Consider the following 13,965-nt stretch of genomic DNA (forward strand, 5'->3'; position numbering starts at 1 on the left):
CGGCGGGCAGGGTCAGGATCCCGGCGGGCTCACCGGGACGGCTCAGGCTGGATCCCCGGGCAGGCAGGGGCCCGGCACCAGGCTCCGCATCAGGGCAAGTCCCAGGAACAGCAGGGGGGTCCCACGCAGGAAGCGCCCGAGCAGGCCGCCCTGTCACCTGCAAATCCCTTGGCCTTTTAAACCCCAGTGACCCTCCTGTCCAGCCAGTGTCACTGTCCAGAGCCAATTGGCATCCATGAGCCCCAGGTTAGGGCGGTAACCAGCAAGGCAATGCAGAACTTGTTGCCCATCCTTCCTGCCTTGTGTCACAGCTGTTCTGCTGTTTGTCCTTGAGCAGCAGGCCTGGGTTTGGTCCCTTAGCTGGGTATCATCAGCAGGAGGCCTTGGCTGGCTTAAAAGGCATTTTGTTTAGACTTATGTGGGGAAGAAGAACCATTTCCCCCATGAAGTGAGATATTTCAGATTTCAGAGGCACTTAATTTACCTTTAAATCCTGCTGTAACTGAAATCCTGACCAGACCTTCCGTTATTTTGGCTTTTGGATGTGTTATATATTCTGTGCACTGCGAATGTGATGCTGAACAGTAACATTTGCTACTGCCACTGAGTGGATCGTGCTCCAATGCAAGAAGGAAGTGAGCATGGCAGAACACATCATTTTTTTGCTAAAACAGAAATAAACTGTTACTTTCATAGAATCATAGGATCCTAGGGGTTGGAAGGGACCTCGAAAGATCATCTAGTCCAACCCCCCCTGCCAGAGCAGGGTCACCCAGAGTACATCACATAGGAACGCATCCAGGTGGGTTTTGAATGTCTCCAGTGAGGGAGACTCCACAACTTCTCTGGACAGCCTGTTCCAGTACTTTATAGGAGACCTGCTCTTACCTCCTATCATTTTAGTACAATTGTAAAACTTGGTATTTAAGATTTGTCACAGACCAATGGGTGGTCTGTAAACCGGATCACACACTGTTATGTTGATGTGAACAGTAAGATTTTTGGAAAATGTTACTGCATCTAATTCCATTGTAGCAGTACAGTAATTCCAAATGGAATTGTGGAATATTGAAGGTGAACCAAATGGCATGAGGTATTTATTCAGCTCTTTGCTGCTGCATATATGTGTTTTGTTACCTCTACAATCAAGGAAAGAACAAAAAATTTCTCATGTGACTTATGTGAGAGTGTTTTACACTGCTTGAATGATTCACATCTTTGCATATAAACCTGACAGATTAGTTAGGAGATTGCCTAGTCTGATTACAAATTATTAGTCTGGGATATTGCTTTAATTGAATTGGAATATTTATATGTATTCTTTGAAGAGGAATGTCATAGTTGCATAATAATGCTAAAGGAAAAATCTCTCTTTCTTAAAGTAAATGTTACTGCATCTAATTCCATTGTAGCAGTACAGTAATTCCAAATGGAATTGTGGAATATTGAAGGTGAACCAAATGGCATGAGGTATTTATTCAGCTCTTTGCTGCTGCATATATGTGTTTTGTTACCTCTACAATCAAGGAAAGAACAACAAAATCTCTCATGTGACTTATGTGAGAGTGTTTTACACTGCTTGAATGATTCACATCTTTGCATATAAACCTGACAGATTAGTTAGGAGATTGCCTAGTCTGATTACAAATTATTAGTCTGGGATATTGCTTTAATTGAATTGGAATATTTATATGTATTCTTTGAAGAGGAATGTCATAGTTGCATAATAATGCTAAAGGAAAAATCTCTCTTTCTTAAAGTAATCCTAACTGAGGCTGCTTACTGTTTGTTAATATTAAGGAAGAAGAAAGATTTGTTACAAGAAAATATTGTGAATGCCAATATTTCCCTTCCCCCCCCATAAAATTTTAGTGCATCAGTTGCAAAATACTGAGAAGGGAGAAAAATTCAAGTTACTTTGATTGTTTGTAGCACGTTATCCTGCTAGAAGCTCAGGTTCTTGTTTTGATAATTTTCTTTTCACTCCTCTGTTTTCTTTAAGGCCTTATTCGATTACAAGAGCTCATCAAGGCTCCGTCACGGTACAACCTGAGACTAAAAATCCGTCAGTTACCAGCTGACACAAAAGATGCAAAACCATTGCTAAAGGAGATGAAAAGAGGCAAAGAATTCCATGTAATCTTTGACTGCAGCCATGAAATGGCAGCAGGCATCTTGAAACAGGTAATCCTCATTTTGCTTTAGATGGCCTAATCTTTTTCATCCCTAATACGTAAAAGTAATATGCAGACTTAATAGTATTTAACAAGCAGGGGAATTGTATGACAGTTTTATTGAAGCATAACTAAAAATCAGCTAAGGATTTCAGAGATAGTTTTATTGGTAACTCTAACAGTAGCTACTTTCATTATGTTTTTTTAAAGAAGCAGTTTAATCTGTTCATGTTCAGGGACAAAGTTTTATCAGTCTTTCAGCTATGAAGAACTGGTACTTTGGTGAATTGATGCTTTAACCTCAGTTTCAAATGTTTGCTTAGTGTAATTTTATATAACAAATTTATTATATTTGTTTTTCCTTTAAATTAAAGCCTCAAGACTGTGTACTCTTAATCAGTCAGTGACATTTGCATAGTATGATACCAACAGACCACATTCATGTGTTCCACAGAGGGAACAGAACTAATAGATATCTTTTAGAGCCATATTCTCCTTGCACTACTAATAGGACTACAAAACACCTTAACATATTTGGGCATGTGTTTTGAAAGTGTTTGTTTTGTTGTGTACAATTAAGATGAGCAGAATCCCAGATACTTAAATGGCTTTATGTTGCAGAAGCAAGTTCTAGGGATGTTTTCCAGTGAAAGTGACAATATAGTGGTATACAAAGGACACAGCTCATAAAAAAGTTTATTGTAACCCTGAGGTATCCATGAAGACATGTCTTTGTGTGTCTCCTTTAGTTTAATGAGCTAACTTCAAAGACTGGGAATTCCTTATACTCAGAGGCCATTTTCCTCATAGTTTTTTTTTAATAGAACTATGACTTGCAATAAGGAGGATAGGAAAAATACCTATAAGAAAGCAATATTCTACATTTCTAATGCACATCTTTTAGTCACTTACATTCATGTTTATATCAAGTTTGCTAGTATACTGGTTTAAATTGAAAACAAAGTGTATTTAAAATTTGAAAATATGTCTCTCATTAAGGTACTTAGGAGGAGTGTTGAGCATACAATTATAATTGACAGTAAACATAGATGTGTACTATACTTTCTTTGCTTTATTATTCATTGATTAAAAGGCTTTTATTAATTCCCAGTACTTTCAAACCTCTGCTGGTGGTTTTTTGCTCTTTACTAAGCATAAGCAAGTCTACTTAGGCTAATTGTTTAGCTCAAATAATTAAAAGTGCATTCAATTATTTCAACATCTTAAAAATGCTGATGGAAAATGTGCTGATGACAACACAAAGCTGCAGTATTAACAACTGCTTCATCCAGGTACCTAATTTATACTGCACCCAGTAGCTTTTAGATGAAGGCAAACTTTCTTCCACACTATATAAAATTTTGTAAAACATATGACTAGAAAGAAATGGGAACCTAATTTAAAAAAACATTCTATCTTTAATCTTGTCCCAGGATCCAAGAGTGAGCTTTTTACCTATTTAAATCAAATTATACTCTGATCTATCAAACTACTCTGCTCAGCCTAAAGAATATAGAAGGAAGATACAGGAACCATTCCTTCATGACTATTTAGATCTTTATGTAGTTTCTGTAGACTTTTAGCTTTCCTTTTAGCTCCATTATTGCAATGCTTAAAATGTCTGAAATTGCCAGTTCTGCAGCTGAATGGGAGCTCTTGCTGTCAAAATTGACACAAAGGAGAGTAAAGCTGTATTTATTAGTGATATAATTCCAAATATAGTGTTCACTAGCATTTGCTGAAAAATAAAAAACTAAAGATCTTTATATATTCAATTCTGAACTATTAACTAACCATAATTTTTGGTAATGGAGGGATAAACTTGGGGAGACATGACAAGGTTTTCTTCTTGGGAGGATAATTGAAAAGGTTTACAGTGAAGGTGGTGGAAGAGAAAACAAGTTGGTAGTAAAGAAAAAGAAGTATCTTAAGAGGCCAGTGAAGTAACAACTACTGTTTTCTGGCTAAAAATACATCATAAAAAGGAAAAAAAAAATACAACAAACCCACCATCATTCAGACAAGCATAATTAAATTAAGACAAATCTCAGTGGTAACTACCTCATGAGCAACCAGGAAAAGCAGACATGATTTAAAAGGTTAGGAAAGCACTGGAATAATGAAAGCAGAGAAATGACCACGTTTTGAAGAGAAAAAAGGAGTGAGGTCTTTTGAGAAGTGAGGAAAGTGAGAGAAAGACAACCTGGAAAATAAAAAACCACAGCACATAGCAGAATCAGGAACATGCATAAGATGTTCTTGTGTAGAGATTCTGTGGAGTGTGAAAGACCTTAGACGTAGTTAAGATATAGATGACTGCAAAGGTGTTAAATATATAGAGGAAGATACCTTGGCTTTATTTAATATCAACAAAACCTTTTAAAAAAAAGTTAAGAGTGTTTGTAATTTTATGGTTTCTAATAAAGTTTTAGTATTTCCCTGTGTTTAAGAGATTTTAAATGGCTATGGGCATACTCTACAGTATTTTTAAATATTATTGTGGAATTCACAGGTATAGGGGCATCCTTTGGAAAAGAGTTGTTGCAGTTTTTGTCAAAGTCTTGTCTAAAATACTAGAAAAGTAGATTTGCATCTGATATTTAAAATTAATATGGGCTTTTAACTGTCTTTGGAAACAAACATATACACTAGTCATTTAATCTTTTTTCAGACAATGTCACGAGTAAAAAGGATCCCACAGCCTTTGTAACTAATTATTTTGTATATAGATTGTGGTATTATGAAAAATAGTGTAATTGTTGCCTTCAGTGTGCTTAATGAGGTGTAACTGGTAGTGGCTTGGCAAAGAATTCTGTTGATTATTCCTGGAAAGGATGAAAACATTGCTTACTTGTGTAGCTTTTTTAGAGTGCTAAAACCGGATGAAAATCACAGCAGATCCTAAAACAATTTAACATTTTTTTTCTATTCTAAGGCAACTTTTGTCCATTACATGAAGGTGTTTTCTAGGTGGAAAGGCTCTTAATGAGTAAGACCAATGAGACATACATAGTCTATTGCTTTAAAATTGTATCTACAAATACTTGTTCTCACATTCCTATAGAGGAAAAAATGTATTAACATTTGAAAATACACAGTTGATCAAAAACTATTTGTTATTATATAGTTAGCAAGATAGATTAAGATACTTAATAGATATATGAACATATAGAGTAATTCTATGAATATTTGTTCTTAATTTTTCCCTGAAGTAGTGTGCATCTTTCTGTTCAAAACTTGGCTCCAGTATTTTCTTCTGTGGTTGGAAAAATGTACACATGTATAACATAGACCTGGATCCTTCTTTAAAAGGCACAATATTGCTCATCAAAATGAAAAAAAAAAAGTATTTCCCATTAGGTTATTCTTTTTAAAGGAAGGGTTCAATAATGAATAAAAATATTATCAATTCAAATTTTGTGTGGTAACCTAATACATCCATTAGTATGTGAAACTATAAGCCTCTTTCACATTTACTGCACTAAACAGTCTAATAATATTCTTTCTATCAGAAGATCTGGTTCATAAATTCCTTTAATAGTCAGTAATCTGCTCTAACTGCTAGGAAATGACTTGCTTGACCTAATTTTAGTATAATTCCAACCCTATAGTCTGATCCCAATAGTGTTCTTTTGCAGCTTTTCATTTGCCATGTAAGTGTGATAAAAATGTATTATGTGACCTCAGAAACATTAATCTTTTGTTTATTTATTTATTTATTTTTTTAAAGGCTTTAGCTATGGGAATGATGACAGAATACTATCACTATATCTTTACCACACTGGTAAGTGGCTTATAAAAACTTACTGATGACATCTAACACAGACATTGCGTTCCTTAATTACATTACTTGACACAGTGAAAAAGGTCTCTCTGGGCTGGGGTGTGAGTACAACATGTTTTCTCTGTTGAGCTTTCTTACTTTCAGTGAAAAAATATCAAAATGGTTTAATTATTGCTCAACAGTACACCCTAGAAAATGATAGACCTGAAAAAGCAACTAACTCTAGCACTGCAGTTTTTGACTTTCAAGCAGGGTTAAGAATATAACATCTGTTATATATAAACTGATTGTTTATATTATTGATTTTGTCCTTTTTCTCTTTAACCTATTTGTATGTGAAGATAAATTTACTCATATATTGCATTTTTTAATCCAACATTTTACAGGTTAATTCTTCCCTGTCATATGATTCCTGAATAATTTTGTGTGAATATTTGCAGCGTTTTATTTACCAGTCCACCTGGGCTTTTTAGGCACATGAATTTATGCAATAATCTTTGGTGTCCATTGTGAAAATGACTAAGAAGGAATATGTTCATTTTTGGAACCACCAGGTTCAACATATGTCATAAATGAACGTTTAAGGTGCAAATGCTCTAACACAATGTGACAAACATGTATGTGAAGACCTTTATTTTTGCTGCTCATCACAGCCTAAGAAACTGTAAAAGTTGGTAAGGTAGTACTCTAAAGTTGTGCACATATCTCTCTTCTCCATTGTGCTCAAATTTGGCTGTTTAGCTTAATTTCATTAAGGTTCCTAAAATACAAGTAATTTCAAGCATGAGATAGATGAGTCTTGGTAAAACCATGCTTGAAATTATGTTTTAAGTCACATACATGTTTATGTCATTATGGAAATGAATCCTTTATAGTAAGACAGAAAATTCATCTCAGAATCACAAAAAAGTTATTCATGGAAAATACTAGCATGGAAATATCTTGTTAAACAGAAAGCAAAATATTTTGTGAAGTTCATTGGAAATGTAAAGGCATAATACCCCACAGAAGTTCTTGTCTTACTTTAGAAGGGTAAGTTTTTCTATATTTTATGGATTTAGGGTTGCATGCAATAGAATTTCCCTCAGGCAGTCTATCAATACATATTCAGGATGTTTCAAGGGATTTTGAAAGGAGGAGGTCTATAGAAAGGCCATGAAGATCATCAGAGGTCTGAAGCACCTCTCCTATGAAGACAGGCTGAGAGGTGGAATTGTTCACCCTGTAGAGAAGGTTCTTGGGGGACCTTATGGTGACCTTCCCTCATAAAGGGAGCCTACAGGAAAGCTGGGGAGGCACTGTTTACAAGGGTGTGCAGTGATAGGATGAGGAGCAATGGTCTTCAAGTAGAGCAGAACAGGTTGGCTGTGGAAGTTGTGGTTGCCCCATCCCTGGAAGTTTTCAAGGCCAGGTTTGAAGGGACTTTTAAGAACCTGGTCTAGTGGAAGGTGTCCCTGCCCAAAGAGGGAGGTTCAAACTAGTTGATCTTTAATGTCTTTTCCAGCTGTAACCATTCAATGCTTTATTTACTTATTTATTTAATTTAAATTTTGATTTTGCTAAATATGCAAATTGCCTCTTTGAGTGGTATGCTGTCCAGTGGTATTTAATTTTTATTCTTAAAGCTGTTTAAAATTCAGGATTTTTTTTTTTGTCATGCTTATTTCCTTTTTAGAACATCAGCTTTTTCAGGAGTGACAAGAACTGTTGATTTGGAGCTATCATGGGATAATTTAGTGTGCACAAATGGATGATAGGTTTTTATTTTGCAACTAAGCTTTGGAAACTGCATCAGAATTTAGTTGTTTTGATACATTAATTGCTTCTTACTTGACATGGTGAAAGTCCTGTCAAATAAATTTTCCAGTCACAGTGTTTACAACAGTCTTCTGTGTATTCTCTTGATTGATTCAGAGTCTAATGCAGTAGCTCATTAATACTCCAATGTGTGTATTTATAATATATGCATAATATTGTTGTGTAGATTTATTATATTCTAGTGTAAACATGAATGTGTTTGGATTAAATAATTACATCTGAGGTTTTGACTTCTTTCACAGTAAAAACAGAGAATTTCTAAAGGGAAGGGTAATATGTTCAACTTTTCCTTTGCAATAATATTTTTTAGAAAGAGGACATGAGTTAGGTTATTTATATATTAACAATTTAAAAGCATTTTTAAACCTGGTTATCTTAGAGATTGTATCAAAGTTTCTAGCTAGAACTAAAAATGTGTAAAGGTTTCTAATTAGTTGATGTTTTGTGGGCTTAACAATGTTAATACTGAAGAGAAATTATATTCTGTTTTTCCATAGTACAATATTTAATCTTCTTCAGCTCTAGCCAGTAAATAAAATGGCTTCAGGAAAGTGTCTCACCTAGCACTAGCCTTTCATAGTGATTTACAATATTATACTCCCAGGAAAAATAAATTAAAAATGAGGTAAACGACTAACTATTATTTATGTGGAGAATTTCTAAGTTCAATGAAAATAAAATTATCGTATAGGACAGTAATGTTCTACCTATAACCTTGGTTATGTCCCTTAAAAAAAATATTTAAAAGGAAACAGAAAGTCAATTGAATGAATGTTCATTTATAATGTGTCTAACTAGACCAGGGTGAGTAATAGAATCATAGAATGTTTTGGCTTGGAAGGGACTTTAAAGACTATCCAGTTTCAATCACCATGCATGGGCATCAACACCTCCCACTAGACCAGGTTGCCCTTGTAAGAAGTCCATCCCCAGCTTTCTTGCAGGTCCCCTTCTGGTACTGTAAGGCTGCTGTAAAGTGTCCCCAGATCTTCTTCAGTCTGAACATCCTGACTGTCATGACTTTTCTCCATCAATTACATTTATTTTTTCCCCATGTTCAAAATGGTGTTAAACCCAAGTTACCTGAAGTCAAGTACTGGTTAAACATTCTTTCCAAGGAAAGAATTGGGTTAATCATGAGTTTCCATGCTTGATCTAAAGTTTTATTTTCTTCTTTTTAAAAAAATATATATTTTTCTCTCTTTGTGTTGGGTGGTTAAATATACACAAACATACATATGTATTGAAAATATATTAATTGACAAAGGTTTTTCTTCCAAGATAAATTCCTCATCAAAGATACGTTCATGTTTGATTGCTAGCTGTGAAAACTGCCTTTGGTTCAATTTAAAGCTATGCATATTTCCAGTTTTTCCCCCAGTTTATCATCTAGAGATGAACATATTCAAGTTTCATAGAGAGCGCAGGTGCATCAAAACTCTTGTTCTGTTTATTTTATGATTTGAAGTCTGTTCTGGTAAGCCAAAGAACAATATTTTTAGCAATTCATGATATTTAAGCCTAATTAGTAATGGATACAGTTCTGTAACTGGACTTAACATTTCCTTTTATTTTTTTCTTAATAAAACACAGCTGAAGCTGTTCTTCCTCTGTGAATCCTTCCTCTTTGACTCACTATAGGGTCAGCTGAGTTGCTTACTCACAGACACAGGACCTCAGATAAACATAGTGCACTTTCTCCTATTCGTAGTACTGTTACTCCTGCAAATTTCCGTACTCTCCTCTGGGAAGATGACCTAAGAATTGAAATAGGAATTGCAGTATATTAAAGAATTTACAGCATGATAATTTTTTTTCAGGACCTGTTTGCCTTGGATGTGGAACCCTATCGATATAGTGGGGTTAATATGACAGGATTCAGAATTCTAAACACAGAAAATACCCAAGTGTCATCTATCATTGAAAAGTGGTCGATGGAGCGGTTGCAAGCGCCTCCTAAGCCTGATTCAGGTTTGCTGGATGGATTTATGACGGTATGAACATGAGTGTTTAGTTCCTTCTTTGTATGTGGTTGTGAAGTTAAAATAAATTAACGTTGTCTTTCTGTGACTAAAATTGTTTTGAAGTGGGAGACCAAATATTGCTGTAAAAAGCATTCAGAAAGTAGCTGTGATGTTTCTGTTCATATTCTGTAGACTGAATAAGTTACACATACTGTATTTTTTTTTTTTTTTTCAAATTATAATTGAATTGCAAAGGTCTAATTCCATATTTCCAAAGTCCATATTTCCCTTCTTTGTTGAAGAGAATATTGTTTTGGATCATGTGTCAAATCTGAACAAAAATCAAGCTAAAACACCGTTGTCTCTCTCTCTGTTTTTGTTTTGTTTTGGTTTCTTTTTTTTGTCTGTGTCTGACTCATTTAAGATTCATTTATTAATAATGCGCATTCTTTAATTTCTACGTTTCTTTTTTTAAAATATATTTTACAACTACTATAAATAACATCTTCTTACTGCCTTTTCCAGTTTCTCTGCCTTCACACATCTAATTTAATCTGGTGTTTATTTTCTTTTTTTTCCTTCCATTGCCATTATTCTCTGGCCTCACTTCAGTTCAAGAAAATCACAATTACATTCATGCAAATGAAGTTTCATTGTTAGGTTTTCAATTAATTTCTTCTCATTACCTGGAATTAAATCTAGAATTAGAGTGTCAGAAAGTGATTTATTTTTAAACTTACCCTACCTTAGGACGTCTTTAGCTTTCAAAGTTGTTGAAAGATCTAATTTTCTGCTTTGGCCCATTTGTAAGATCTTTGCTAACAGAATTCCCCTGCTGTTTAGACATATTTTGTTTTCTTTTTCTTTTTTTCATGTTCCATTTCAAATATAGAAAATTCTGATTTTTGAAGATTAGTATCTTTGTTACCTCTGAGTTATCTAGGTTGTGTTAATTGAGCCATGTAACATAGCTTACCTTTTGATCAAGTTTTTTTCTACTGATAAAATTTAAGCATTTTATACACAATGTTTCAACATTTTAAATGACAATATTTAAAAAGTTAATTTATTTTTTGTCTTGCTTTCAGAAAACAACCCTTTTTAGAGGATAATAGATTTGGTTCTTTTATTTTTGCTTGGTGTCTTGAAGATGGCATTTGGAAACCTTTTAAATTTAATTTATTTACTAGCTCCATTGCATTGCACTTTTAAAGTACTATATGAGGAGATTTGTAAATCTGCATTGTTCATTTCTCTAAATAGTTCCAGATAAGTAAAGGAACCCCCCAAAATTTAAGAAATAGGTAAAATATACATCTGGTTTGCATAGATCTCCTACTTATTATTATAATACATTGCTTCATGCTTCCTTATCTGCATTAATATTTTCATTCCTTGATTTTTACCTTTTTCAATTTAAAATTTGTGCCAGTTCATCTTACTCATTGTAGTTGTAGAATTTATGTATCGATCAAAGAGGTAATTGATCTCAAACCTTCGCATAGTTACCATGACCTGTAGCAATATTTACTTATCAGATCATAGGCCCTGATCAATAAAATACTAGAATCATAAGGATTGGAATGGAGTTCTCTGGGTCAGTTGCATGTTTTTCATCTTTTGCGGTGCTGTAAAGAAAGTGCCATTCTCAAAGAAGCTTCTGAAGTGAGACCTGCCTCAGGATAGAAAAGGTAAAACAGTGTATGAAAAATACACTGGCTTCTTTTCTGGACCTATAAAAACCCTCTGTGTAAATTGAGATGGAACAAAGTATACATATAGGTTGTGATGAGCGTTTTATGGGGCTGTTTATGTTGATTAAGCATCTAAATGAACTTTAATTACCTGGGTTTTAGAGACCCCAGATGTGCAGACAGAATTTAAAGGATAATTAAAGGCCTAATCATTTTGACAAATATTAAGTGCTTACAGAGCTTTTGTATTTTGGCCCTAGATACAGAAAAAAACCCACATTCACAGGGTGTCAGTTTTGCAAGGAATTGTTTTTGGAAGGTCTAAAAGAAAGTAATAAAATGACATCATTGCACAAAGTTCTTCCTGTGTTCAGAATAAAAGAAGTGTAATAAAATAAAATAATTTTGTTGACTTATCAATCAAGTTAGGTTTGTAAAATTTTGCTTCTATTTCACTGTTGTATATAGGTGTTTAAAGTCAGAAATGCACTCAGGATTTAAAGATTCTACACAGATATTTATTGCTGTTACGGAATACTTTAGCTGATAAGTGCTTAACTGGGAATTTGTCTTCTTTACACTGGCTGATAATGACTACAACTGTTTTTCTTAAATATTAGCAAAAAGCATTGTTAATGGGAGTGCATTCAGCTTGAGCTACATAGCTAAATATAATTTAATCAGGTATTAAACCATCTGAAACTCAAGAATTTGCCAAATAAGGAATGAGATTTTCTTATCTCTGAGCATTTAGAGACATCAATGAAGACTGACTGGTTTTCAGTGATGTAGAGTGATGGAATGGGTTGCTCATGGCAGAGGGGTTGGAACTGGATGATCTTTAAGGTCCCCTCCAACCTTAATGATTCTATGATTCTATGAAAACTAGGCGCTCTGGATCACAAAGTGTGTAAGTTCTAGTGGTGTTTATGTTATATCCTTCTTCCTCCGACTTTTCCACCATATGTATTTCACAATCATGACAGAGTTAGAAGCATCAATCTAACTCTGACAATGCATTTCCTTATCTGTGATTCATGGAGTTTTCAATCTTAAGTCTTGTTTTAAGTTGTTTTCTGTAGGCTTTTACTTGCTCTTTAATTAGCATGCAATTTTCCCCATAATCTTCTGACTTTTAGTATCCCAATGTGATAAAAAGTCATCATAAAACTGAATCTAATCTGTTTGCAATGTTTCAATTCAAATTTCCATGTGTGGATCCTTCAGTTAGGATAATTTTTCCTTTGTTTTTAGGATACTCCTCAGGACAGATCTGGAAAGGATGTTTCTGTAACACACCCAATATTAGTGGTGAAAAACAAATATTTCATCACATTTTAGTCTCCTTTTAGAGTTTCTAAAAATCCTTTTTATGGTCTTTGGAAAAAGAAATTGAAACTATTTGATTAATGCTACCATATTTAATAATTCTATTTTTTAATAAATGCTGACTTATTAGTGTAACTTGTAGTTTAACCCATGCCAGCAACTAAGCCCCACACAGCTGCTTGCTCACCCTCCCAGTGGGATGAAGGGAATAGAACTGGAAGGGTAAAGCATGGCAAAAACTCTTATCTCTTACCAACTCAGCTGAGATAAGAACCACTTAATAATAGAAATAGTAATAGAAAAAATAATAATCAAAATAATGATGGATATTATTATTAGTTATACAAGAGAAATAAGTAAAACCCCAGAAAGACAAGTGGTACAAGTGAAAACAATTGCCCACCACCAGCCAAGCAAAATAGAGCATCAATAAAGTGTTCAGAATTGTTCTACTCTACAACTATTAATCTTCCACAGTTTTCTGTGCCTCAGGTCAGAACTTATCACGCATAATTAGGATGACCTAACAAGCTCTGCTGCTTCATTAATGTAAAGTTTTCCTTACTAATTGCTTTTGCCTATCATCTGATTTAGCTATCTGCTTTCATCTTATGTAGAGTGTATTTTTTTCTATTTTGACTATTAATTCTTTTCTTTGATGTTCACTGTAGTAGCTGTATATGGCAGGTGCAGGGAAGCACTGTGTTACTTGATGAGGGCTATAGCTAAGGTCACTGTTTCCTCAGAAAATTATAGTTTGGGTCTGATATGTTTTGTCTAGCAGAAAAGAGCATTATTTAGTTGTTCTCTTTGTCTTTCCAATCTTATTTACCTCGGGGTTTTTTTTTGTTTTTTTTTTTACATATATCTTAATATCTCCTTTTTTTCTGAATACAGTGTGCTTCTCAAGCTTAGGTGCTTTCCACCACAAAATATAAAATTTCTCAGCAAGTAAAAACTGAGTGTAATAAAAACATAGAGTAGTATTAAGTATTGAGGGCAAAAATGTAGAAATTTGTAGTATACCCAAGGTGGTTTATTTCTGTGTGTGAGATTTTCACATGATTTAAAAAAAAAAAAAAAAAAGATACGAGATTTGATTAATAATTTGAAATTTTTTAAAGATGGTGTATGGACTTCCTTGGATATGGAGAATGGATCAAAGGATATTTTATCTAAATATATAATGGAAAAAAGGACAC

General features: G+C 34.1%; 1 protein-coding gene across 1 annotated transcript in view; it reads left to right on the top strand.

Moving 5' to 3' along the window:
- GRIK2 (glutamate receptor, ionotropic, kainate 2) overlaps window positions 1-13,965 on the top strand; it is a 208,889-nt gene that overhangs the window by 22,385 nt on the left and 172,539 nt on the right. The window contains exons 4-6 of the mRNA XM_010004187.1: window positions 2,003-2,184; window positions 5,905-5,958; window positions 9,597-9,770. Coding sequence (XP_010002489.1) covers window positions 2,003-2,184; window positions 5,905-5,958; window positions 9,597-9,770 — 410 coding nt within the window. The remainder of the gene's footprint in view (window positions 1-2,002; window positions 2,185-5,904; window positions 5,959-9,596; window positions 9,771-13,965) is intronic.

The sequence above is a fragment of the Chaetura pelagica genome, unplaced genomic scaffold (genome assembly GCF_000747805.2).
Source record: "Chaetura pelagica isolate M959 unplaced genomic scaffold, ChaPel_1.0 scaffold258, whole genome shotgun sequence".
Classification (NCBI taxonomy): Eukaryota; Metazoa; Chordata; class Aves; order Apodiformes; family Apodidae; genus Chaetura; species Chaetura pelagica.